This window comes from Phascolarctos cinereus, unplaced genomic scaffold (genome assembly GCF_003287225.1).
Source record: "Phascolarctos cinereus isolate Bilbo 61053 unplaced genomic scaffold, phaCin_HiC Scaffold_3;HRSCAF=262, whole genome shotgun sequence".
NCBI classification, from domain to species: domain Eukaryota; kingdom Metazoa; phylum Chordata; class Mammalia; order Diprotodontia; family Phascolarctidae; genus Phascolarctos; species Phascolarctos cinereus.
In genome coordinates this window covers 14548797-14575220 of record NW_027555736.1, presented here as the reverse complement: position 1 = coordinate 14575220, position 26424 = coordinate 14548797, and the positions used below count along the sequence as shown (strand labels likewise).

Genomic DNA, 26424 nt, shown 5'->3' with positions numbered 1-26424 from the left:
TCAGGCTGCTGAGCTTAGATTCATTTTCAGGAGCAAGTTACTTTGTATTCCTCTGATTCCTAAGAAATTACTTTTGTTTTCCTTGTATCTGCAAAGGTGTCACTGTATTCTTTTTTTTTCTTTTTTTGGGAAGGGTGCACTGGGGAGACTTTGTTCACAGCACCCAATTACATTCTGTTTGGGTAAGTGATAATTGCAGAGAAATATTTCCCAGCAGGAGATTAGCAGAAGTATTTGAAACAATGTGATGTGACTCGATGAAATTCATCACAATGTCATGAAGAGGGGAAAAGTATATTAAATTGTGACATTAAGAATGGAAAAATTAGACCTTACCTTTTAATTTCACACCCATCATTTTCATGCCTTTGCTAAGGGTTTCTGATAGAGTCTCAGGAGAAGGGAGTGAATTAAGAAGTTACTTGTGAACTGATGCAAATACATTTTGTTAAATTGGGATATCTGGACAAGTAGAGGGTCTGGGTCCAAGTCAATTAAATTCAACAAGCTGTATTAAATGGTTACTATGTGTTGTGATGTGCATGGAGATACAATAGCTCTATTGAAATCTTCTCTTCCCTAAGGGCCTGTATTCTACTACAAGCATCTCAATCCTGGCCCAATATAGAAAGGCCAGTTTGGTTGCAGCCTCTATACAGTAAGACAAACAAACAAATTAGTAGGGCATGTCAAAATAAAGGTTATGAAATATTATACCTCTCTCAGAATTCAACTTGCAGGTCAATTTCTGATCTGAATTCTGTAAGGGAGTTTCTCCATAGGGAGTTCCCTTCATCAGACCATTCAAAGTTCTAGACAAAATGATACTAGGAGCAAACCTCCCTCCACAGAAATAGATTACAAGGCTATCAATTAATAGATGAGTTCCAGGGAGATCTCTGAAGCTCAGGGGACTAATGACTTCCTCTGGGTCACATAGCTGAAAGTCAGATTGGAAGTAAATGCAGGCTTCCTGGCTCTATACCCCACACTCTGATGACTATGACTCGGTATCTTTAACATTTCAGATACAATTACTATGCTACTGCTGGTAATAGATGACATTTCTAAAGTGTTTTAAAGTTTGCAAAGTGTTTTACAGATGGCATTTAATTTGACTTCACTGAAATCCTTGTTTCTATTATACAGATGAGGATAAGTGTCCTACCCAGATCTATACAGCTAGTAAGGTTCTGAGGCAAGATTTGAATCAATTCTTTTGATTTCAAGTGCAGCCCTCCATACCAGGTTGTTCTAGCTACTGCTCCTATTCTCTCTCTCTCTCTCTCTCTCTCTCTCTCTCTCTCTCTCTCTCTCTCTCTCTCTCTCTCTCTCTCTCTCTCGTTTCTGTCACTCTCTGTCTGTGTCTCTCCCTTTTGTCTCTCCATCTCTCTGTCTCTGTCTCTGTGTGTGTCTGTCTTGTCTGTCTCTCCCTCCTACTAACACAACTCGGGGATAAGTTCTTAACCAAACAAGGAAGAGAGGTGATCACAACAGATAAAATGGATCATTGTAATTATATGAAATGAAACAAAAACTTCAGGACCAAAATCAAAGTAACTAGAATGAAAAGGGAAGTGGCTATCTTGGTCTATAAATTATGTATCCCTGGTAAGTGTCTGACATCCAAAACACATAGGCACCTCACAATAATAAATAAAACCAAAAGCCTTTTCTCAATATAGGAGCAGTCAAAGGATATGAATAAAAGTTCTCAAAAAGAGTTGCAAACCCTTAACAACCATATGAAAGAATATTCCAAATTGAATTTATTAGAGATGTAGAAGTCAAAACATCTCAAAGGTCAAAACAACCAGGAAATTGGCAAAGATAATAAAAAGTGAATAATCAGTATTGGAGAGGAAATATCGACACATTAATGCAAAGTTGGTGAAGCTATAAATTGACACAAGGATTTTGGAAAGCAATTTGGAATTATGTAAAAAAAAGTCACTAGGGCAGCAAGGTGGTGCAGTGGATAGAGTTTCAGGCCTAGAGCCAGGAAGACTCTTCCTTCTGAGTTCAAATGAGGCCTCAAGACACTAGCTGTGTGAACCTGGGCAGGTCACTTAACCTTGTTTGTCTCTATTTCCTCATCTGTAAAATGATCTAGAGAAGGGAATGGTAAACCATTCTAGTATCTTTGCCAAAAAGAAATCCTAAATGGGGTCACAAAGACTCAGCATGACTGAAACAACTGAATAATAACCACAACGAAGTGATTAAAACTTTCATGCCCTTTCACCCAGAGATTCTTCCTCTGGGCCTCTTCCTCAAGGAGTTTCATGTTAAAAAAGAAAAGAGGGGGCAGCTAGGTGGTACAGTGGATAGAGCACCGGCCCTGGAGTCAGGAGGACCTGAGTTCGAATGTGGCCTCAGATACGTAACACTTACTAGCTGTGTGACTCTGGGCAAGTCACTTAACCCCAATTTCCTCACACATACACACAAAAAAGGAGACATATATAACAATGTATTGATGGTAACACGTGTGTGTGTGTGTTGTAGTAAAGAACAGAAAATAAGTGAATTCCTATCAGTTGGGGAATAGCCAAACTAGTTGGGGAAGGTAAATGTAATGGAATATTATATTGTTATAAGAAATAACTAGCATGCTGAATGCAGAGGTAGATGAGAAGACAGATGAACTGCCACAGAGTGAAGCAAATAAAGCAGGAGAGCAATGTACACCACAACAAGAAGATGGCACTGAGAACAACAAAACAATTGCAACTGAATGCTGGGAAATGTCAGTGACCAAACCTGACCCCTCCCCCCAGAAAGATGAGAAGGCACCTTCCTCTATTCTTTGCAACAGAGGGCAGATTAAAGTGTGGACAACTATAGATGTCAGGGTGTTTTTTTATTGTATTTGCTAAACATTTTCCCCCTTTTTATTCTTTTATATCTTAGATCATATATAAAAACCAATAAAATTTCTTTTAAAATAAATTAAGTTAATTCCACAGTAAAACTACCCATGCCCACTCAAGAATGTACCTTCTGCTTTGTTCACTGAGAATAACTTTCAGGTATGCATGGTCTCATTAAGAATTCAGTCACCCATAAAACAAACGGTCAGTTCAAAGATGCCAAGCACACTTTCTGACCATCTCAAGTAATACTGCTAGAACACAGGCTGATTTGAGGATGAATTACTCTTCATTATGTCCAGAGATGATGTTCAGAAACACCTACCTTTTCTTAAAAGATGATCTCAGCAAAAGGAGCTCCAATCAACCTCTACATGCTCCTCACAAGGTCTTGAGGATGCTCAATCTGCCAGGGGAGGTAATCCCACTTTCAAAAATGTAGTTTACAAATTGACCATTTTGTTGTATTGATCATAGGAGCACAGATTTGGGGCTAGAAGGGCCCTTAGAGGGCACCGAGTAAGTCCCTTCCATTACACAGATAAGGAGGCTGGGCCACAGAATGGCTTGCCTAGAGTCGCACAGCTTCTATGAGTCTGTGCAGGATTCAAACTCAGGTCTTCCTGATTCCAAGTCCAGCACTCTATCTACTTCTCTACCTAGCTTTCTCCATTGAGTTTCAATGCCACTTATACTTATTTCATAATAAATTACAGTCAGTTTCAACAAATAAAATAATGTACATATATCTTTCCATGATGATTTACAGTTTCATTGATTCATTTCAATAAATAAAATATATTCCACCATGCCCAGATCTATTACTACCCATTAATCTCTTGTTATGAACTCCTATGCTTGCAACTTGGCACCGTATCTTTACCTCTTCCATATATTCATCACCAGATCTGGCCAAAGCCCAGGATGGCAGGCATCATCAGGCAGCCTGCATCAGTCTCATTGTATTCTCTGACTTGGTCTGCCATTGCCAGGAGGGGCCAGAATGACAGTCTGCTTTTGGGATGCATGGGCTATTTAGGGAGGACTCACACCTCTGGTGTGAAGGCTTACCGAGCCCTTTTCAGGGCTGCTCATGCACCTTGGGTGTGCACCTTCAGACAACTCTCACCTACATCATGATTTTTGAAGTCAGAGGTAGAAGGCCTATCAGTGCCACTGAGACCAACTTTCAAATATAACAGATAAGGAAACTGAGGCTCAGAAAGGTGAAGTAACTTGTCCAAGACCGCAGAGCAAACACAAGGCAGGCAAATCTGGGATCTGGGATCACAAGCTATAGCAGGTACAGTGGCCACAACCCAACAAACCGTCTCAGCACATGGGCTAAACCAGGCTGAGAGCAACCAAAGGGGCTCAAGCCTGTTGGTGAGTTAAGGGGATGTCTACCCCAAGCATGTGAAGACTTTTCTCCAGCAGAATGACCAGATGAGAATAACTTCTTCCAATGGCCATAAAGGCACCTGAAGCAGGTACTGTGGAGTACTTTGAGCTTGGTCACGCATCAAAGACACCATGGTCATCCACTGCATCCTGGGCCATCAACAGTTGTCCTGACTTGTGCCCTGCCCCTGAACTTTGATGACTGAGGAAGAGAGAGAGAGGCTGAGGACTCTGTATAATTCTGCTCCACCTCAATCGAACTCACATCCAAGTTAAGACACCCCTCGTAATGACATTGGTCCTCTTTGGAAACGAAAGGTGAATTACAATGACGTCTTGTCAATCTCACCTCTTAACCGTCTCTTTCATGTTCCATCTTTTTCCCTCCAACACCTTCCTAACACACAGAGACAGAACTAGGGTGAAGTTACTAAGATTCTGCCACAGGGAACTTACATATGTATCAAGGTTTGGGGTGAGGATACACTTCCGGTCACCTACACTTTCTTCAAGAATGCCTACTCTGCTTCCTTGCCCAACTTTGGGATGCCACACCCAGAATTTTATCCTGTCTCCCATGGCGCACCTTCCTAGTCTACTCTACCAGCCACTTCATCTCCTTACCTTCTTCTGGGAGTTGGAGGAGGCAAAGATCATTGCTTAAGCTGTAGGATCTGGGCTTAGACTCATGAGGGAATGGGCACCTTTATTCCAGCCATGACTGTACCCAGCCAGGGAATATGGTGTTTCACTCTGCACCACCGAATTTGCCCTACTACAGAGTGAATAGTTAGTTAGAGCATTGTTCACATTAGCAATAAATACCAAGTAATTTAAAAGGCGTTGGGGATGTTAACCACTGGAATAATCAAGAAAGGCTTCAGGACTATTACAGTAGCCTCCTAATGGCAGTGTCCACCTCTGCTCTCTTGCCCTTCCAATGTCTCCTGTAAACACTTGCAGGAAGATGTTGCTCTTACATAGAATATATATGACTGGGAGGACCTGAGCATGTTTGGAGGCATACAGAAAGGAGTCAGTGGTGAAGACTTGGAGATAATAGGAGTTTGTCTGGATGAATAATTTCTCTCTCTCTCCTCTTCCCCTTCTCTTCTTCTCTCCTCTCCCTCCCCCTCTCTCTTTGCCTTTTTACGCTTTTTTTGAAGAAGAAAGATCTATTATCGTGTAAAGGCCATCACCATTACCATCATGGACCCTTAAAACTGCTTTTGCTCTTCCAGAATTATCACACTTCATCTTCTTACTGCCTCTTCTTTTAGACAAATAGTGAAGCCCTGTTTCTCATACTGATTGTTCATTAACCTCACATTTGGCAATTTTGTATCTAGCAAAATATATTGATTTGTGTGGTTTCTCCTGGTCTATTTCCCTTTCCCATTTTTGGTTCTGAAAACAAATGTGTGGATATTTAATTAGATGCTTCCACATGCAGTCCATCTTGGGGCAGTAAGCATGGTGGCTTCTGCAATTCACCCCTAAATTAAGCAATCTTCTGATTAGGGGAAGGGTTGTCAGCATCAAGCACGGAGGGGTGGTCTTTCCTTGGGCTGATTTGTAGAATTCTGAGCTGTGGCTCTTTTTTCTCCACTGTGACACTTATCTCCACATTCATCAAAGAAACCAAGGCTCCTACAGGGCCTTCATTTCCTGGCCAGATAGATTTACAGTTTGCTGCAACTGGATGTAAACCGGCATTTCACAACCTCCTGGGTATTTAACAGAGAAAGCAAAAGAATGGTGGTGAGAAGCAAAATTGTCTTAACAAACATCCCAGGTGGAAGGACTAAGTCTTACAGAAAATACTTGGACAATTTTCTTTCCTCTGGAATATTTGACATGTGAGGTTCCGAGTCAATGCACAGCAAGCTGTGATCACACATGAGACCAAGAAAGGCTGGAGAAGTGAACTGTGGGATGGTGGAAGAACCAAAATCAGTTACAGAACGGGAATTTACAGATAAGAAACCTGAGCTTTTCGTTGAGTTTTTTTGTTGGAAGTTCTAGAAGAGGTTCAGCCTTTGCAAGAGACAATGAAGTGGTTTCAGCTTTATAAAAAAATGATTGTTTGAAAGCAGTCTAAGTAACTGGCCCTCTGAAGGTATGGGAGAAAAAGCAACATACTTGGAGTCAGAAGATGTGGGTTCAGATCCCAGATCTGCCTGCCTTGTGTTACCTCTGTGGTCTCGCACAAGTTACTTAATCTTTTTTTAACCTCAATTTCTTTATTATATTTGAAAGTTGGTCTCAGTAGCACTTATAGTGCCTTCTACCTCTGACTTTAAAATCCTAATGTAGCCTTAGGAAAAATAAAGATCACATTCCTGTAAGCTCCAAAGTCATGGTTCTTATTAGGCTAGGATACTAAGTAGACAGCTTTGCCTTGGAATCATGGCTTGGGCGAGGAGGAGATGCCACCACAGATAGCAGGTAAATGGGAGCTGCTCAAATGCTCTTTGTTGGAGTTCTGTGCCTGAATGCTTCTATTACCTTGCCTGACAAGGGCTTCGCGTGATCTCGACTCTGGCTTATCAAACTGATTTTGAATTCATTGTTTGTTCCCAGCATCTGTTTCACCTCTAGATTCAGGTCTCTGCTTCCAAACCCCGTCTAGCGACCTGACCCCTCATGGCCTTACCCCTATGTTGTCCCCACACAGCTTTTGCTTTACTGAAATGGAGCTTAGCCCAGTCATTCCCAGGCCTTCCATCTGCCTATGATAGTAATACAAATCAGCCTGTTTAGTAGCACTCACAATGAAATACTCTCAACAAGTGATATTTTCTCTGTGACCAAACTCCACAGTTCAATGCTTAAAAATGATAAAGGCCAAAAAAAAGTTCAGTCTGAACTATTTCCTTGTTCAAACACTCTCCATTCAGCTAAACCAGCCCCTTCATGTTCCCATGTACAGTGTTCTACTTGCCATGTCCAAGCCTTTTCATTCAGTGAAATGGCCATTCTCCTCTCTGCCTCTGGTGTCCTCCCTTCTTTAAAAGATCCATTTAAGTGATGCCTCCTACAAGAAGCCTTTTCAGATTGCCCTATTTTGTAATGTTTTACCATTCTAATGATTTTGCATTTATTTTTTGTATATATTTCGTATTTACTTATGTGTGCATCTTGTTTCCAACTCTGTAGCACCCAGTGACTGGTGCTTCATAAATACTCATAAATACACAAACCCCTTGAGGGCAGAAACTGTCTTTTGTCTCCCTTATTTGTCTGCCCCATAGATGGGTCTTCTGGGACTTCTTTGATAAAAGGAACTCCGGGGTCCTGAGACTCTCACCAGTGCAAGTCAGCACCTTCTCAGTGATTTCTAGTCTTGGAGACTTGCCTAGAGGGGTGGGGTCAAACTCACACACAAACAAGGACCATTAAGCCATACCTAAGGATTCCTGTGGGTCACACTTTCATTGCCTTAGAAATCCCAAACCCCCGTGTTAATAGTATCTGTTTTCTGATATTTTAATTTCCTTTGATCAATATTTTTCAGTTACATTTGAATTTGATTCTGCCACCATCTGGAGCACCGTGGGCAGCATTTCCTGGCCCAGCAAGCTGGTGTGTTTGACACCTGTGCCCTAGAGCACGGAGGGGTTAAGAAATTTGATCAGGGTCACAAAGTATATACATGTCACAGGCTGGTCTTAAGCCTGTTTGCTACCTTTGAGGTAGTTCTGTATACACGAGGGAGGCTTGTTGAATTGAATGAAACCCATCGAGGCAGCGCTTTGAATGTAGGTCTGAGACCATCAGAAGGGGACTGATGAATGTCCCTTAGTTCTCCCTTAGTCTCTTGCTGAAGATGTCTCGTGCATATGTACTCATACACACTTTCTTTACCAACATCCCTTCCAATCCTGGACAAAGGAGCCATCGGATTTTATAGCAGCTCTACTTCTCATGCTTCACAGAATCATAGGATCTCACAGTTGGAAGGGCCCTCAGAGGCCACCATCTAAGACAACATCTGCCTGACCCAGAATCCCCTCTTTAACACAAAGTGTAAGTGATCATTCTTGTGGTGGCTGAGCCATTTCAGTCAATTCCAATTCTTCATGACCCATTTGGGGTTTTCTTGGCAAAGATACTGGAGTGGTTTACCATTTCATTCTCCAGCTCATTTTACAGTTGAGAAAATTGAGGCAAATGGGGTTCAGTGACTTGCCCAGGGTCACATAGCTATTAAGTATCTGAGGCCAGATTTGAACTCATGAAAATGAGCCTTCCTGACTCCAGGCCCCACACTCTATCCATTGTGCCACTTAGTTGGCCCAAGGGGTCATCCAGTCTGTGCTTAAAACCCTCAAGGGAGGGGGATCTCCCTTCCTCTTAATGTAGCCTACCCTACTGTATTCTCCAACTGTCAGTTTTTTTTTCCCAGAGATCAAGCCCCAATCAGCTTCTCTGAAATGCCTGTTCCCTTGTGGCCTGCTCCCCCTTTCTGATACCAAGAAGAACAAGTGCAATCTCTCTTACTCTACAGAAGGTGAAATGACAATAATGACATGACTGCATTTCTCTCTAGGCTTGCATGCATGCATGTTTTCCTTTTGGTCTCACACATTGCAATCTGATGTTCCATCGTTCAGAGTTTAAAGGACCAATCTATGCAAAGCTATGAAACTCATGACAGCAACATGGTATTTTCTGAAAGGCAATTCTGCTCTGCTCGATTCTTAATTAAGCCGGCGGAATTATGTAACCACACATAAACCCTGGATGGCCTCAGAGTTATTTTCATTTGAAAACAACAGTGGGGCGAGAGCTGAAACTTTCCAAGCAAAACCAAAGGTCCATTCCCAGTCAGGCAGAGCTCCTTCCCTCCAAGAGTTCAGTAAGAATAGAGCCCTGTGGGCTGAACTGGAACTAAGAAAGCACACGGGTTCAGAACCTTACCTCTTCCAGGACATCAGCCAGCTTGCTTAGGATCTCTTCAGGGAGGCTCTGGAAGGTAGGAACACTGGAAGACAAAAAGGAAGGGAATGGTCAATAGCCAAGCTCCCCTCAGCTTTGGAAAAAAGAAAGAACAGTACATTTGAAAGAAAGAAGGACAAATAATCTACTTTTGCATATTCTTCCTTGAAGTCCATGGGAAGCAGATTCAGTTTTCTCCTCTGTATGATGAAGATAATAATTCTGTTCTCCACCTTCCTAACACCTCTCTCATATGCCCTCTTCTGTTTCCTAACATTGCTGCCCTCCTAGGGCAGGGTCTCATCACCTCATACCTGGATCATTGCAATAGCCTCTTGGTTGGGCTGCCTGCCACAAGTCTCGTCCAACTTTGGCCCGTCTTCTGCTCAGCTGTCAAAGGAATCTTACTTTTAAAAATATTTTATTGTTTCCCATTTACATGTAAAGGCAATTTTTAACATTTTTTTAAGTTTTGAGTTTCACATTTTCTCACTTTTTCTCTCATCTTCCTTACCCTGAGATGGTAAGCAATTTGATATAGTGATACATGTGCAATCATGTAAAACAGTTCCACATTAGTCATGTTGTGAAAGAAGACAAACGAAAAGGGGAAAAAAAATTTAAAAAAAAGTGGAAAAAAGTATGCTTTGATCTGCATTCAGATTCCACAAAGGAATCTTCCTAAAGTGCAGGTCTGACCATGGTGCCCCTGCCCCACACTCAATAAACTCTAGGTACTATCTCCTCCAGTATCCAATATAAATCCTCCATGTGACCTTCTAAGTCTTTCATTTCCTGTCCTCCCCACCCCCCCTCCCCAGACTTTCCAATCTTCTTCCACCTTACACCACCCCTCTGAACTCTGGGATCCAGGGACACTGGTTTCCTTGTTCCTCCAACAAGACACTCTTATCTCCTGACTTGGGACATCATGTCTGCTTGTCTGGAATGTCCCCATGTCTGGAATGTTCTCGCTCCTCATTTCCACCTCCTGAATGGCCAAGCTTCCTTTGAAGGCTAGCTAAATTAAGAGTTCTTACAGGAAGCCTTTTCCTAACCCCACTCAATCCCAGTGCCTTCACTCTGTAGATTATTTCTAATTTGTTCTGTATAGAGCTTAATTTGTACATAGTTGCTTACATGCTATCTCCCACATTAGATTGTAAGGTTCTTGAGAGCAGGGAGGGAGAAGGAGCAGGTTTTAGTTTTCAAAAGGTAGTAGATTTCAGTAGTGGATGGTAAAATCAAGAAATCAAGAAATCAAGAGCCTTGTTGTTGTTGTTGTTGTTATTTCCAGCATTTTGCATAGTACCAAGCACATAGTAGGCACTTAAGAAATATTTATTGATTGACTAATCTAAAAGTTTTGGTTGGAGGAAAGCATTTTCCAAACCTAAAAGCACTTATAAAACTATGAGCTACTTGAACTCTTTTGTCCCCAAAGCCTTTCTATTATAATTTTCAACGTCATTATTTATTTTATTTATTATTTTACATAGGCAATGGGGCTTAGTGGATAGAAAGTTAGAAAAAAAAAGACCTGAGTTCAAATTCTACACACTGGCTGCATCATCCTGGGCAAATCAATTAACCTCTCTCTCTGCCAGGAACCTAAGAAGCATCAAAGAAGGTTCTGATTGTATTGGTATAGAGTTTCCTTAATTGGGAGTTCTCTATACAATTCAATCATGGTCCAATCCCTACCATTATGACTATTTTAGAAGCATTCAAACATTATTTAGTTGCTTCAATACAATTTATTACAGTTGTTACGTTACTATTATTATTATTCTTATATTCAATATGACCTATTTTTTTTTTAAAGTTGTTGATGCCAAAAATGGAATATGAATGGAGGGAAAGACACCAACTCTATGGAAGATACTTTCATATTGGAGAGGTCGTGTGGTACAAGCAAAAGAATATTCATCTGTGGCCAGAGGACCTGTGCCTTATCCTCCCTGGGTGATCTTGGGCAAGTCACTTTCCTGGGCCTCAGTTTCCTCATCCATAAAATGAGACAAGTCTTTTGTAACTTTAACTCTATGACATCTCCATTTTTAACCAATGTATTGGAAGGATGGGTGAATCAAAAAAACCTAAAACCACCAGCATCACTTGACTCAGTAGTCAAATAGAAAGATATGGCAGCTAGGGTGGGGAGAGGATACCAAATTTTGACTTCTTTGATAAGTGACCTGCCGTTATTCAGTCATTTTCAGTTGTGTCTGACTCTTTATGACCTCTTTTGGGATTTTCTTGGTAAATATACTGGTGTGGTTTGCCATTTCCCCCTCCAGCTCACTTTACAGATGAGGAAGCTGAGGCTGACAGGGTTAAATGACTTGCCTAGGGTCACGCAGCTAGTAAGTATCTGAGGCCAGATTTGAATTCATGAAAATAAGTCTTCCTGATTGCAAGCCCACTGCTCTATCTACTGTGCCACCTAGCTGCCACATGGCATACAGAGAGCACTTCAATGTTTGTGATGCACCTGGCCCTCACTGGCTCACTTGGAGTGCCCATATCTGTTGGTGCCATTTTGTAGATGAGGTAACAGACTGAAAGACCTGAAGTGCTTTGGCCATCCTCCCATTGCTTTTAATTGAGGATTCTGGGCACTGAGCCCAGGGTCTTCCTGACACAAAGTCCAGCATTCCTCCACCACACTGCCTCTCCAATCAAAACCAAAGCTCTTGATTTCAGTACATTTTGAGGTTTTAATAAGCTAGAACTCCAGTATGTCATGACTCTGCTTTCAGACTCATAAGAAATTTCTGTTTTAGGCATGTGCCAACATACACCTAATGAAAATAGATGCCTCTTGTTTTGGTCTGAAATCCCCAAATCTTCTTTTATGTGGCTACCAAAGTGTATAACACTTCAGTGTATAGTATTATAATCTATTAACAGAGCTTCATGTTTTGTTTTGTTTTATTTCTCCATAATGCCACAGTTCCCCAGGGCCATGCCTGCCATCAGATTTATTCTTTCCATCTGATGGGGAGGCAGATTTTAATTTTCAAAAAGTGGTAGATTTCAACAGTGCATGGTTTCCAGCTCAGTCAGAGACAGAAATCAAAAGAGTTATTGCAACGGTTTAAAGGGTTGAAATTCTGTCCCCTTCTTGTTTCTTTAATGAGCTATATTCAAATTCCCTTTTCCCCTTTGAGACACAAGAGGAATTTGGGTCCCAGCATGTCTCTGGGGAGATTTGTTGAAAATGCTGACTTATTGCAGCATTTTCTTCATTTCAGCAGATCCCACACAAGATGGGGTCATTTCTATTATTCAAATAACCCTCCCCTTTGGTCCATAACATGAACAATTAGATCCATCCTATTTATTTATTTATTTACCAGTATGCTAAATTACCCAAAATAAAAGTGATATTTATTGGATCTCATCATATGCAAAATGAAAACAAAAACATTAAGCAGATTTTTAATACTGCCTTGCAATATCTAACAGCACTTGTTATCAACTTAATGTATTTGATTAATAAATGTTCTTAATTAGAATCCTTTCTCCAACATTCTCACTTTATCACAGAAGCATGATGAAAAATTAAAGAAATGGAGAAAAGCTACTAGCAGATGCTTGTGATGGTATTGGGAGTTCTTTCTGCTTTGATGTTTCCAGGATCCGTTGGAGTGGGTGCCTCATACAGGGCAGGGAAGCCAGCCTCTCTGAAGCAATCACTGGAGGCAGTAAGTGTTACTACTATCTCACTTTTGTGGAGCTCTGACTTGGGGATATACGATCTTAGACGGTTTTAAATTTGGGGTTCCTCCCAGAATATGGTCAGTGGATTCTCTATTATGCTTTTGGCCTCCGGTTCTAACATTTCTGGGAAGTTTTCTTTTAGAATTTCTTGAAATATTGTAACCAGGTTCTGATGTTTGCAATGCCCCATCCTATCTCCATGTGCAATGACCTATGGGTAGGGGATGGGGCAGGGAGGATCTCTGTTTCTTGATGCTACCTACCATGCCTTGGCCAAGATCCTGCTTGTTTCAAGTCCCAACTACTGTAGTTAGCTCCTGCACTACCCCTACTCAAAGGACCCAAAGTCTTTTACGTCCCATGAGAAGAGATTGCATACTGGCCCCGCTGGACAGTGACCACTCAGAGCACCCATAGCTCTATGGTTCTATGAGATCACACTGGGTACAGACCCTACTTTACCATCTCTACTCAGAAAGCCCTGAGGCTTCACAGCATTTGCTTGTATTGGTAGCTTCCTCCACTGTGGAAACTCTTCTGTGAGCATTTGTAGCCTTCTGACCTGGTTCAGTGTGAAACTAGATGAAGCATCTTCTCTTTGGCATTCTCTTTGACCATTCCTCTTACTGCCCTTTCAGACATATTAGCTGGAAATCTGAATTTTACTGTTACCTTTCACATTGTCAACCTAACCCTGACTCTCACTCCTGTTCTATTGCAATAATCTCTTAATGGGTCTTTCTGTCCTTAGTTTTTATGGCCCCATCCTGTCCTGCATACCCCTGAGAGATTAATCTTCCCACAGCATTATTTGGATTGAGTCTCTCCCCTGACCCAAATCCTTTAATGGATAGCCATTGAAATAAAGATACATGCACTCTCTACTTCACAAGGTTATTGTAAAAAAAAAGAAAATAAAAAAGTACTTTTTACAACTTTAGAATGCTTGAAAAAGGACAAGCATTTTTATTACCAAATAAAATCCAGATTTCTCAGACTTGCATCCAAAACTTCCCAAACACCTCACCCACATACCTGGCAAACTGGAGAGGCAAAACTTCACTCTCATGACATGTCTTTGGACAGGGAGGATCTGAGGAAGAATCCTCAAATTTACGGCTAGCTAGGGCAGCTTGGTGGTGCCGTGGATGAACGCTCAGCCTGGAGCCAGGAAGACCTGAGTTCAATATGTTTTCAGACACTTACTTGCTGTGTGACCCTGAGCAAATCACTTAACCCTGTTTGCCTCAGTTTCCTGTAAAATGAATTGGAGAAGGAAATGGCAAATTGTTCCAGTATCCAAAAAAGCTCCAAATGTGGTAACAGAGAGTCAGAGATGACTGAAAAACAACTAAAAAACAACAACCTGAATCTTCTGTCACACTGTTACCGATACACATTGAAAAGAGATTTTGGAGCTCAAGAGACTCCCCTGTCTAGCTAATAGCTCTCATTTTCTTTTACTAATTAGCCAATCTGCTGGCAGTGTCCGACTAAGAAAAATAACCTTCCTCAAGAACAAGAGACTAGCAAGCACATAGACTTGCAGAGGGATTTCTAGCTTAATAACCAGGTACATTTATAAACATGGCTTCTATAATTTGAGAATATAATGCCTATGAATAATTCTAATATCTAAAGATCTAGATATACAAATGTATCTGAAAATATGGTAAGATGGGATTTATAAGGAGTATTCATCCTTAAACACCTCCCTCCAAATGGGCTTGCTAACCTGCCATGACATCTAAGAAAGAGAAGAAAGAAGCAAAAGGGGGAAATGAAAAAGGAGAAATAAAGAAGTATGAGTAATAATAAAGAGAAGGAAGAAGATTTGGAAGTCTTGGCAAGTCAGTTTACAATCCTAGCTCTCCTTTTTTTTTTCTAAGTGAATTTGGACAAGTCACTTCATTCTTATGAGCCTCAACTTCCTCAAATGCAAAATAAGCATAGGAGCCTAGATGTTCCCTAAGGCTCCCTCCAGCCTAAATCCTATATTCCTGTGGTCCTAAAGGAGATAAATGGATACAAATTGTGCAAAAGAGTCTCTGCAGAGTGAATAATAGCTACAAAGTGCCACAAGAGATTCCCAGAGAGAGCAATCCGTTGGTACACAGCTCAATAAAACGTCTGTTGACTTAGTTCCAAAAAAGAATGGTATGGGAATAAATCAGAAGTAGCAACTAAAGAAAATGAGAACTCGCTGGCTCCCCTGAATGAGTGAAGGAGGTGACTTCATCAGGGTCAGCACGGCCTTGACCTTTCTGATGTCGCAGCTGATGTTCAACCATCAAATGCTAGCTCACATCTGAGAGGGCCCTCTCCGGCCATCCATCCCAACACAGCCCTGGAAATGAAATTCTTTCCCCAATGAAACTGACAGGAAGAGCTCTTCTGATAAGGAGGCTTCTTTCCCAGGAAGCTCTTTATCTTTTGCATAGCTCTAATAATCATTAGAATTATTTTTCTGACATCCTTCATGCCTACCAGCCACAAGGAGGATACCCCTGTGTTTCTCCAGCCCCACCAACCTTTATCTGGGGAGGTTCTGAGTGAGAGAATCTTATTCACAGAATTGGAGGCTTATAGTAGGAAGGATTATCTAGTCCGGGGGTGGAGAGCTCTCTAGCTCCTCAAGTGCAGCCCTGTGACTGAATCCAACTTTACAGAACAAATCCTTAAGGATTTGTTCTGTAAAACTTAGACTCAGTCAAAAGGCCTCACCCAAGGACCTAGAAGGTCACATGTGGCCTCAAGCCTGCACCTCTGACCTAGCCCAATCTCCTCATTTTATGGAGGAGAAATCAGATCTCGGCAGTGATTTGCCCTGGATCACCCAGGTAGCAGCGGTGGACTTGAGAGCAAATCATAATCACCTTTTCCATTTGTGTCACCTTAATTTCTGAACATACACTTCTGCTCACTCCTTGAGATGCTTAAAAGTAGGAAGTTAGTGCTAGCCCTTCAAGATGTGAAAAGAGATAGGGAGGCCCTTCTAAGTCATTGAGTTAAGAGGAGGAAGCACTTTCACCAAACCACTCCGGTCTTGCTTATCAGGGCCATTTCTTCTGAGGATTACATATGCAGAGCTTTCAAAGTCTCTGTCTTTGTACTGGCTGCTTCAAAAGCAGAACTCAAGTCATTTATGACCATCTAGTTAAATGGACATGGGGAAATACAAGTCTCATTGTTCCCTTTCTGGAATCACCCCTAAAACTCATCATTTTCACACTCCACAATTTCCTCAGAGTCTCAACATTCTTCCTGCTCTCATTCTCTGCTCTGTTCATCTTTCAACAGCCTCTGGTCTGAAGCAACAAAATGAGACCTGATCCAGCCAGGCCTTGGAGCAGCAATCAGATTATCTCTAATTTCAGAAGGTCAAAGGAGAGCTAATGAAATAAATGCTTAATGGCCCTGGGGAGATCACCCTTGGATGTGTTCTAAAGGAGCTGTCTGGCTACTTCTCATCCCTCCCTTATCTCCAAGAAGGCTTCTCACTTGGCTTACCGAGTGTTCTCTGCAAGCTCATCTCTTCCACCTATTCTGGAACTATTCTGGCCACAGAAAGGAGAGGTTTAAAAGTTTCCACTTTTTGAGCTAGAAGATACCTGAGAGATTCTCTCATCTAGGCTCGACTCTATCTCCAGGATTCAGCAACACATTTGATAATGCAACAAAAATTGGGCCTGGGCTAAGTGGCATCTTACATTCTTTCTAGATGTGCAATCACTCACTTGTCTCCTACCTTTTTTATGGTTATCAAATCCCAAATCTTCTTCTACCTTTTACTTCCATCTCCCAATTTCAGATCTACTTTCTGGACTCATGCTCACATTTGTCTCTATCAGCACGACAATAACCTTTAGATGGTCTTCTTGGGAAGGTTCTTGGTGATCCTATGGTGTTATAGGCCATTACTTCCAGTGAATCTCTTCCCATATGGTCAGCATGCCATCATACCAAAGCATGGGATTGGGAATCAAAGGATCCTGAGACAATGTTAGATCTGCTCTTCATTATCTGTGGGACCCTTGGACTTAGCTTCCCTGGGTCTCAATTTCCTTACTGTAAAATGAAGGGACTGGCTCTGATGATCTCTAAGTTCCCTCCCAGGTTTAGATCTGTGATGCTATACTCCAAGTAGAAAGTGAAATAGGTGCTCATATGATGAATTAGAGAAACTCAGAACTTCAATGTTGGAACAAAGTCCAGACGCCACTTAGTCTATCCCAAACCTGGATAAAACCCCTACTACAACATACCTAATCAGTAATTTGGCCATTTCTTGAAGACTTCACATGAGAAGCAACCTATTACTTCCCTAGCAAGTTCATTCCACATTTGGATACTTCTTAATTATTCATATTCATAAATAATTCTTGGCTAGGTGACCCACTGTCTGGCACTTTTCCTCTGAAGTCAAACTAGAACTTATGTATTTGTAGATTGGCTCCCCAATAGTCTGACATCTCGTATAGGTTCCAGGGTTAGTCTATGGCTGCAAAATCTTAAAAGTATCACTGATAAGTCTCTTCTAGTGAACTTGCCCATAACGGTCATCCAGTGGACACAATTAGATCAAAGCAGAGGTATTTACTAAGACAGCACCATAAAAGGAGTGGATCCATAAACCTGGAGCAGATCAAATACAGCTCTGTTTCTTTTGGAATCTCCCTTTCTAGAATCAACATCTATTGATTTTAGTTTTGTACCCTACAGCCAATCAAAGCCAATTTAATCCTTATTCTACATGAAAGCCGTTCAAATACTTGAAGTGAGACACAGTATCCTACCTCTAAGTCCTTTTTTCTTGAGGCTAAATATCTCTGGTTTCTTTCACTGATTTCCTTTGGGCATGGACTCTAGATCCTTTAGCATCTGGATTGCCATTGCTTTTATCCTCTCCAACTTCTCAATGACCTTCTCAAGATATGTCATCGATAATTGAACATCATAGTCCAGATATGCTCTGACCAGGACAAAACCTGGCAGGACTATTACCATCAGCGTTCTGGATACTATACCTCTTTCCATGTAGTCTGAGATTGCATTTTTCATTCTTTCTTTTTTCTTGTCATTGAGAACAATTACCACCAAACACAAATATTACAATGTCCAGGAAAAATAAGAAAGAGAATTTATATGTGAAATTGTTGATTTTTTTTTTCTTGGCTGCCATACCACATTTTTACATCACATTCAGCTTAGAACCCCTAAAATCTCTGGTCTTTTTTTCACGTACTCCTGCCTGGCCATGCCTCCTCTATATTGTATTTGGGAAGACCGTTTTACCTCTCTAGACATAAAACCTTATATTTATTCCTATTACATTTTTTTATTCTTTTTTTTTCATATTTAATCCGATATTCTCTTACTATCCAAGATTTTTGTTTTTGGTCCCAACTGTTATACAGTATGTTTAACTATGGCCCTTTCACTGGTCATTTGCACACTTGATGAGCATGCCCATCTATGTCTTCAACCAAGTCATTGAAAAAATTCTTAGATGGCACAAGGCCATGGTCATATCATAGAGGCAATGAGATCTAAGGGTTTTCATTGTAGTAGGACATTTAGAACTAGAAGGTACCTTTGAGACATTGTAATCCAATTCCCTCCTTCGACAGATGAAGAAAGTGAGTCTTACTGTGAGGATGACTCCAAAGTCTTATATAATGGAAAAGATGAAAATACAGTGGTAACACTCAAGACATGTACTAGTTGAGAAGGGAAGCCAGAACAGAGAAGTTGAGTGTGATTCTAGATTTTTCATTTGAAGTGATCAGGAGACATCCAATGAGTACAGATAGTTAGGGCTATAGGAGTGGAGACCAGGAGAAATCTGAGTTGGTAATGGTATTATTTGCATACAGATGAAAAGAAACTAGATAAATGGGTTTAAAGATGGAAGGGACCTTAGAGGCAAGAATCTGAAGCCTCCCAAAATTAATGACTCTCCCAAGGTCACAAGGTAATAAAATGGAAAAACCAAGTCAAACTCAGGTCCTTCAATTTCAGTACCTTTTCATTTATACTGCATAGCCTCTGGTATGAACTTTTTATATTATCTTTGGAAAATACTAAGTAATTAATAAATGTTTTTCATTCATCCATCTATCCATCCATCCATCCATCCATCCATCCATCCATCCATCCATCCATTCATTCATTCATCACCTAATGCTCTTCAGATAAGCTCTTATTTGGGGAATCCATTTTCTAAAATGCTTAGAGACTTAGCCAGCCTTGGATTCTAACTTAAGATGAGCCCCATGTGAAGTGAAGTATTATTTCAAGTACCTTTTGATTAGTAAAAATGCTTCCTTTCCATCTTCCTTTCTTGGGTAAACTGGATAGGAATCATGGTTGAAATTCCCAGACATAAAATTGAAGAGTTCATTTGAATTAAAGCATTTTTGTCACAAAAACAAAACATACACATGGGAAGGGTCAGAGATTGAAGGCTCATCACCCCCCACCTTGATATCTTACTGGAAAATAGTTTATCAGATTAGCTAGAAGTTACCTGTCAATTCACTGGCTGTCCCAAGTTGGGAATTTTTTGCACAATTAGCTAATATAATAAAGATGAAATTGATATGGATACACCTAGGAATAAATTTCTTGAGGCTGACTGATTATTAATATACCTGAAACAGAAGCAGCATTTTATAACAATTTCATTGTTGGTTGAAAAAACACAGGTCACCTTTGATCATTTCCTATTAGTAGGTAAATAATGAATGCATTTTTGTATTTCCGATATCATAACTCACAATGTTCTACCACAGATGCCTTTCTTTCCTCCACTGTTATTGCACATTCAAAATTTTTTAAAAGAAAGTATGATAATTACAAATTGGAAGAGACAGAAGACAAGACTCTCTTACATGTCTATTCACAAGGATGTGTTTCACTCTTTTAGAAATTTTCAGCATCTAAAAATCTCATTCACTGTAATAAGTCACATTGACTCTTGTACATGAGCAGTCACTGAGAGCCAGGATCTGAATGATCCAAGTGTAAAATCATCAACAAAATGCCAAACCTGAGGGTTTCCAGCTGGGGATGGATCTCAGAGCTCAGCTATTCCAATCCCTTCATTTTATAGCTAGGAAAGTTAATGACCAGAGAGGAGAGTTTGCTCCCCATTGGGAAGGAAGCCCCTTGAGAGTAGGGATTATTTTCTTCTTTGAACTTCTGTGCCCGGAGCCCAGCGTAAAGCGGGTACCATATAATTGCTTGCTGGTTGTACATAGTATCCTAGATTTAGAAGCAGAAAACCTGAAGCTCAGAGAGATGCCATAGGCAGTAAATGCTTCAGGTGAGACTAAACCTGAGTCATTTTAACACCAAACCCAACATTATAACCATATGCCATGCTGCCTTGAAGGTCCAAAGTCTTACATATAGTAAGTAGAAGAACCCAGGCTTTGATTTTCATGTAATTTACCGTTCACTTTCAGATCAAGTCATATTCACCTGCAGATGTTGCACTAACTATTTTTTCTTGCATAACAGACCAACCACAATAGCTAGCCAATGAATCTCATGCACTGGATCGAAGGGCATAAGATGCATAGTGTTAAAGGTTCTTAGACTCCAACTTGTATACCATCCTCATTAAACAAGACAGGAAATTGAAATTCAGAAAACAGTTAAAGATAGCTAGGTGGTACAGCGGCTAGAACTCTAGATCAGGAGTCATAAAAACCTGAGTTCAAATCCAGTCTCATAAACTTAATAGCTGTATGATCCTCAGTAGAACACCTAACCTTGGCCTGTCTCACTTTTCTCATATGTAAAATGGATTAAAAACAGCATTTGGGGCAGCTAGGTGGCACAGTGGATACAGCACCGGCCCAGAAGTCAGGAAGACCTGAATTCAAATGTGGCCTAAGACCAAACACTTGACACTTACTAGCTGTGTGACCCTGGGCAAGTCACTTAACCCCAATTCCCTAAAAAAAAAAACAAAAAAACCCAGCATTTACATTTCAAAGTTGTTGTGAGGATCAAATGAGACAATATTTCTATAGCGCTTTGCAAACCTTCAAACACTGAAATGCTAGATATGATGATGATGATGTTATGTGCTCATAGATCAAATCGGTAACATGGACTAGAGATGGTATAGAAATGCAAATTATCTGAATATAAATATTGGACTTTCTCCTTATGTGTTAATTGGTCTTAAATATTCATTTGGTTTTTTTTGACTTCACTTGGGTTATTATTCTGTCTAGTATATGCCCTCAAAAATTTAATATATCAGACCCAATGAGATACTTTTGAGTTAGATATACCAGTGAGATATCGTGAGTAGCATACTGGACCTGGAATTAGGAAGAGTTCAATTTGAATTTTATCTCTAGTACTCATTATTATGTGATTGGGGGCAAGTCACTTAATCTCTCTGAACCTCAGTTTCCCCATATATAATATGGGGATAATATCACCTACCTTGAAGGGTTGCTGCAAGACTCAAAAGGGACAATGGATAAAAAAGACTATTTTAACTTTAAACTACTATGCGAACATAAGCTACTTCTAAATGGGCAAAAGTCATGATGATTGAAAAATAGAAAGTTTCCAGAGCAGAACATAGCTTTTAAAACTTTATTGAAGTAGATGTGGCTCTAATTGGAAATGCCAGATTAAATTCTATCTTTGTATGTAAACATGGAATTCTGTTCTTCCCTAAGCAGTCTGTCCTTCTACTTATTTCAGTGTTATTGGATGGGGGTCATCGCTTTTTAGTGTATTCACCAAGGAAATTTCCATTTGTCAGTTAGCACACCATGGTGAGTTTTGTCAAAGAAAGTTAAAAGAGTGAGGAGATGCCACCAATCTATTACCATCACCCTCGGAATATGACATTAACTGGTGTCACCATGCCTTGACATAGTCTCCATCCTTTGCATATTATAGAAGTGAGGCCCCAAATCATATGACAGAAATCTTTAGGAATTTTCAGTCCTAAGAAGAGCAAAAAAAAAAAAGAACTCTGCAGTTTGCTCAGGCATATGTGAGGTCTCAGTCTATATGGATAAAGCTTATTTGCTAGCACTTGACAGAAAGTGAATTAGTAATCTAGAATTTGTTTGAAAAAACTTGAGACTTATAATGACACACTGACAAGTTTCTAGTGTGTGCAAATATGGTGTCAGGAAAGGAATTTCTGACTCTGTCATCCTTGTGATGAATTGTGAAACTACAAAAAGGAAATCTTACTAAGCGTACCATTTCATGGGATAGCTTCCAGGTCAAGGGTTCTTAACTTCTTATAGCAGTCTGGTAAAACCTATATACCCCTTGTCCCAATAGTGTTCTTAAATGAATAATATAAAATATAAAAGACTGCAAATTAATTATACTATAATACAGTTCTCTATATTTTAAAAGGTCATAATCTGTAGGTTAAAAACCTCTGTTCTTGACTACATTGGTTCTCCATCTAAAAGTACCAATTTTTAACCATTGAACTGAAATTCATTAGAACCATTAATCCCATGTCTTATCCCTGTACTTTTGCACTAGTGGTCCCTCACGCCTAGAATACATTCCCTTTTCACCCCATCCTCTTAGAATTCTTGGCTTTCTTCAACTGGATCCACTGAGCTGAATGCAATTCCCTTGAGGGGAAGAGGCTATTTGTCCTTGTCTCTTTATCCCCAGTGCTTAGTACCTTGCTTTAAATATAGTAAGTGATTAGTAAATGCTTGCTGAATTAGGTTTCTTCTTGGACAATAATGGGGAGGGCTAATTACACTTTTTAAAATAATAATAAAAAAATATATGCTACCTATGATTCCCACCACTTGGTAGAGATTTCTCCACCCTCAGCCTAAATTGCACTTATTTATTTGTTTATTGATAGTGAAGGATAACTGATGATCCACACATAGATACACACAGGTGTAGTTGTGTTGTTATGGAAAGAGTGATGGATTTGGAAACGAGTTTCAATCTTGACTCTGTTACTTAGACCTGGGTAGCTTGGGTAAGTCATTTAACTGTTCCATGCCTCGGTTTCTTCATATATAAAATGATGAAGGTGGGCTAGATGACTTCTTGGGTCCCTTCATAGTAAACATCTACAACACTATGATCAGTACTGCTGGAAGAACGAGTCATGCTGACAAGATCACAGATCCATCAAAGTATTATTTATGGAAATCCAGGTTAGATTCACTGCTCCCTCCTTCACCCATGGATATACAAACTCCTTGAGGGCAAGGACTCATTCATTTTTATCTTTCAGTTTCCATGATCTAACAAAATTCTTGCAAATAGTAAAGATTTAATAAATAGTTGTTGAATTGTCTCCATTATTTCCATTGATGGTCCTCAGGCATCCTGACTTTGTCAAGTTCTCTTGAGCTTCTTTCTCTCATTCCTTTCTTCCTTCTTTCCCTTTCTCTTTCCTTACATCCTTCCTTTCCTCTTTCCTTCCTTCCTTCCTTTTTTCTTTCTTTGCATTGACTTGAACTCTTATTGTTTAGGGAAGGGCATATAAATAATCCCATGGTGCCCATAATATTATGATCTATTTGAGTACATTTCAACATGAAATCATGATGGGTAAATTTTACATATGATTATATGATGTACTTGAATTCTACTAAAAAAAATTATGGTAATAAAATGACACCTGTATGCCTTTATTTTCATCTGCTCCTCAACCATGAGCTACATCAAAATTAAGTAAATTAATTTGCTTTTTAATTTCTAGCAGATAAAACATGGTAAGTAAGGTGTTTGTTGAAGGGGGATTCTGTTTTTTATAGAAAGATATAAACAAAAATGGAGCCTGTAGGTGGTGCAGTAGAGAGAGTGTTGGGCCTGTAGTCAGGAAGACTTGATTTCAAATCTGACTTCAGACACTTATTAACTGTGTGACCTTGGGCAATTCACTTAACTCTGTTTCTTATCTATAAAATGAGCTGCAGAAGGAAATGGCAAACCACTTCAGTATCTTTGCCAAGAGTAACCCCAAAAAGGGTCATGAAGAGTCAGACGTGAGCAAAATGACTGAACAACAAAAATGACATGAATAAAAATTGCTCAGCATGGAAAGTCTTAGTGTTTTCAGCCTGCCCTGGTAGAGGACACATCCAGTCGGAGAGCAGTGAACTGAGCTGCTGCTAAATGACCACCCTCCAGCAGAGCTCTCTGCTTCTATTCCATCACAGGTGGAAAGCATCCTGGCTTCTTGAAGTCTGAAGCAATGGAATGGACGCGTTATCCTGAGCCTGATGGCTGCCTCCACCTGATGAGCAGTTTAACTAATATCTGTAAGGGACAAATGTCTTATCTGATGTGCAAGGTATTATGGAAAGATCTGCAGATATGAACCAAAAACAAAATCAGTCACTGCCTTCAGGAAGCTTAAAATTGAATTAGGGAAATAGCATGTACCTGAAGAAGGAAAGGCAAGGTCATCTGAAGAGGACATTAGCTGGAGGAGACTTCACAAAGATGGCTTCACGTGAGCTGAACAGTGCAGGAAGTGCAGATATGGTGAGGCTTAGACTAGAAAAGATGCTATTCTAGGCAGAGTGCCCAGCCTGAATCACAGGTTACAGATGGGAGCCAGAAGGCTGGGTTCAGACAGGGAATGATAGGCTAAACGTTTAACTACTGCAGCTCCAAAGTGAATCTAGTTCATGTAAGTGAGATGGAGGAGGAGGTATGAGGATGCTGGGGGAAGGAGAAGGCAAGTGAGTCTCTACTGTTCCCAGACATCCTGCTTCCTGTGGTAGACTTGCAGACTCCTTCACTGACAGGATAATACTTCTTCTGAGCTGTCTTAGAGGATAAAGGACGTAGATCTGAATCTGCAAAGGACTTTAGAAGTCAGGATATTAGGATCACAGATCTAGAGTTGGAAGGGACCTTAGATGCCATCAAGTCCAATATCTTCATTTGACAGAGGAGTAAACTGAGGCACCAAGAGATGAAGCGCCATATCACATAGGTAGCCAGTAATTGAGTCAGGATTTGCATGCGGGTCATTACGCTCCCAAACTCAACCATATGTTCATTGCACAAAGCTGACTTTCCCTGAGAAGGAATAAGAGCTAGATGGGTAGGGGATGTCAGAGCAACTTGAGATTAGGGCATGAACTTTAACTCTAATCATTTCACATTACCTGATACATGGTAGGTACTTGATACACGCTTTTCAAACTGAATTGATTCTCACTCTATATGGCATCTTTCTGGAGGTAGTAGCCTAAACAAAACCGCCTGACTCTATGATTGCCATCCTTTCCTGACCTAGGACCACCGTGGTGTTCATTTCCTTCGCAGCTTCATTTTGCTCCCCATCTCCTGAGAATCCTGTGTTTACCCACAAGGCTTTCCCCAGCTTCAACCTGAGCTCCAATGTTCTCGCAGGGCTTATGGTCCAGAATCAGGTTGTGAATTTGATAGGACCTGACAGCTAAGAGCTAGAAAACTCCTTGCTGGAAGTCACAGACTTCCTTCCTACTAATCTATTATCACCTGTCAAGAGAAGGAGATGAGTTCTTCCTATTGGTTCTGATCCTTACTTACAACATCACTAACGTGAAAGTACGCTTAATAGGAATGTATATGTATAACCTATATCACATTGTGTGACATCTTGAGGAGAGAAAGAGGGAGGGGGAGAAAAATTTAAAACTCAAAAGCATATGGAAGTAATTGTTGATAAATCAGAATAAAATTTTAAAATGGTATATCAAAAAAAAAAGAGAGAGAGAGAGAGAAAGAGACGAAATAATGACCTCGACACCAGGAAGCAACAAAATTGAGCCTTCCTTGCTGGCAATAACTGGTGGCTTCCCATTGTCCTTGATGAATAATATGGGCTTTGAAAAGACAAATAAACAGACCTGAACACATATGTATACCTAAGTTTCAGGGGCAGAATGGGGTAGTATGCATTCAGATGAACCCACAGTCTGAGTGTGGCACTTCAGTACCAGATGCTATCACTGCTCCCTGGGGGCCACATGTGCATTTTAGAATCACTGACTTTCAGATCTGGGAGAGATGCTGAGGCTTGTCTAGGCTATCCTCTCAATTTGACCATTGAGGAAACTGAGGCACAGAGTAGGAAAAGGATGGGCTCAAGGTCATACATTTTAGTGGAAAGAGGTCTGGTTAAAAACACTTTATGTGAAAAAGCTCTGGGGTGTGTGTGTGTGTATGTGTGTGTGTGTACTCCAAAATCAATGAGTCAAAAGTACTATATGGCAGCCCCCAAATTGATTGTCGCCTAAGTTGCATTAAGAAAGAGATAGTGGCCTATCCTGATCTAATCATAATTAGAGTATCATGTGCAGTTTTGGGGGTCATTTGTTTAGAAAGACAGCTGGAGACAAGCTGGAAAGTGTCCAAAGTGGGTATCCAAAAAATAGGGGCATTAGAATGCATGTCATATTAATGTCACTCAAAAGAACTGCAGACATTTAGCCTGGAGAAGATTCAG

At 40.4% G+C, this 26424-nt stretch overlaps 1 protein-coding gene across 2 annotated transcripts in view; it reads right to left on the bottom strand.

Annotated features, from left to right (window-relative positions):
- The window catches only part of PRKG1 (protein kinase cGMP-dependent 1), a 1361110-nt gene that overhangs the window by 354337 nt on the left and 980349 nt on the right, over positions 1 to 26424 (bottom strand). For both annotated transcript variants that reach the window (XM_020974951.2, XM_020974950.2), the window contains exon 5: positions 9198 to 9261. In XM_020974951.2, the coding sequence (XP_020830610.1) occupies positions 9198 to 9261 (64 nt within the window). The remainder of the gene's footprint in view (positions 1 to 9197; positions 9262 to 26424) is intronic.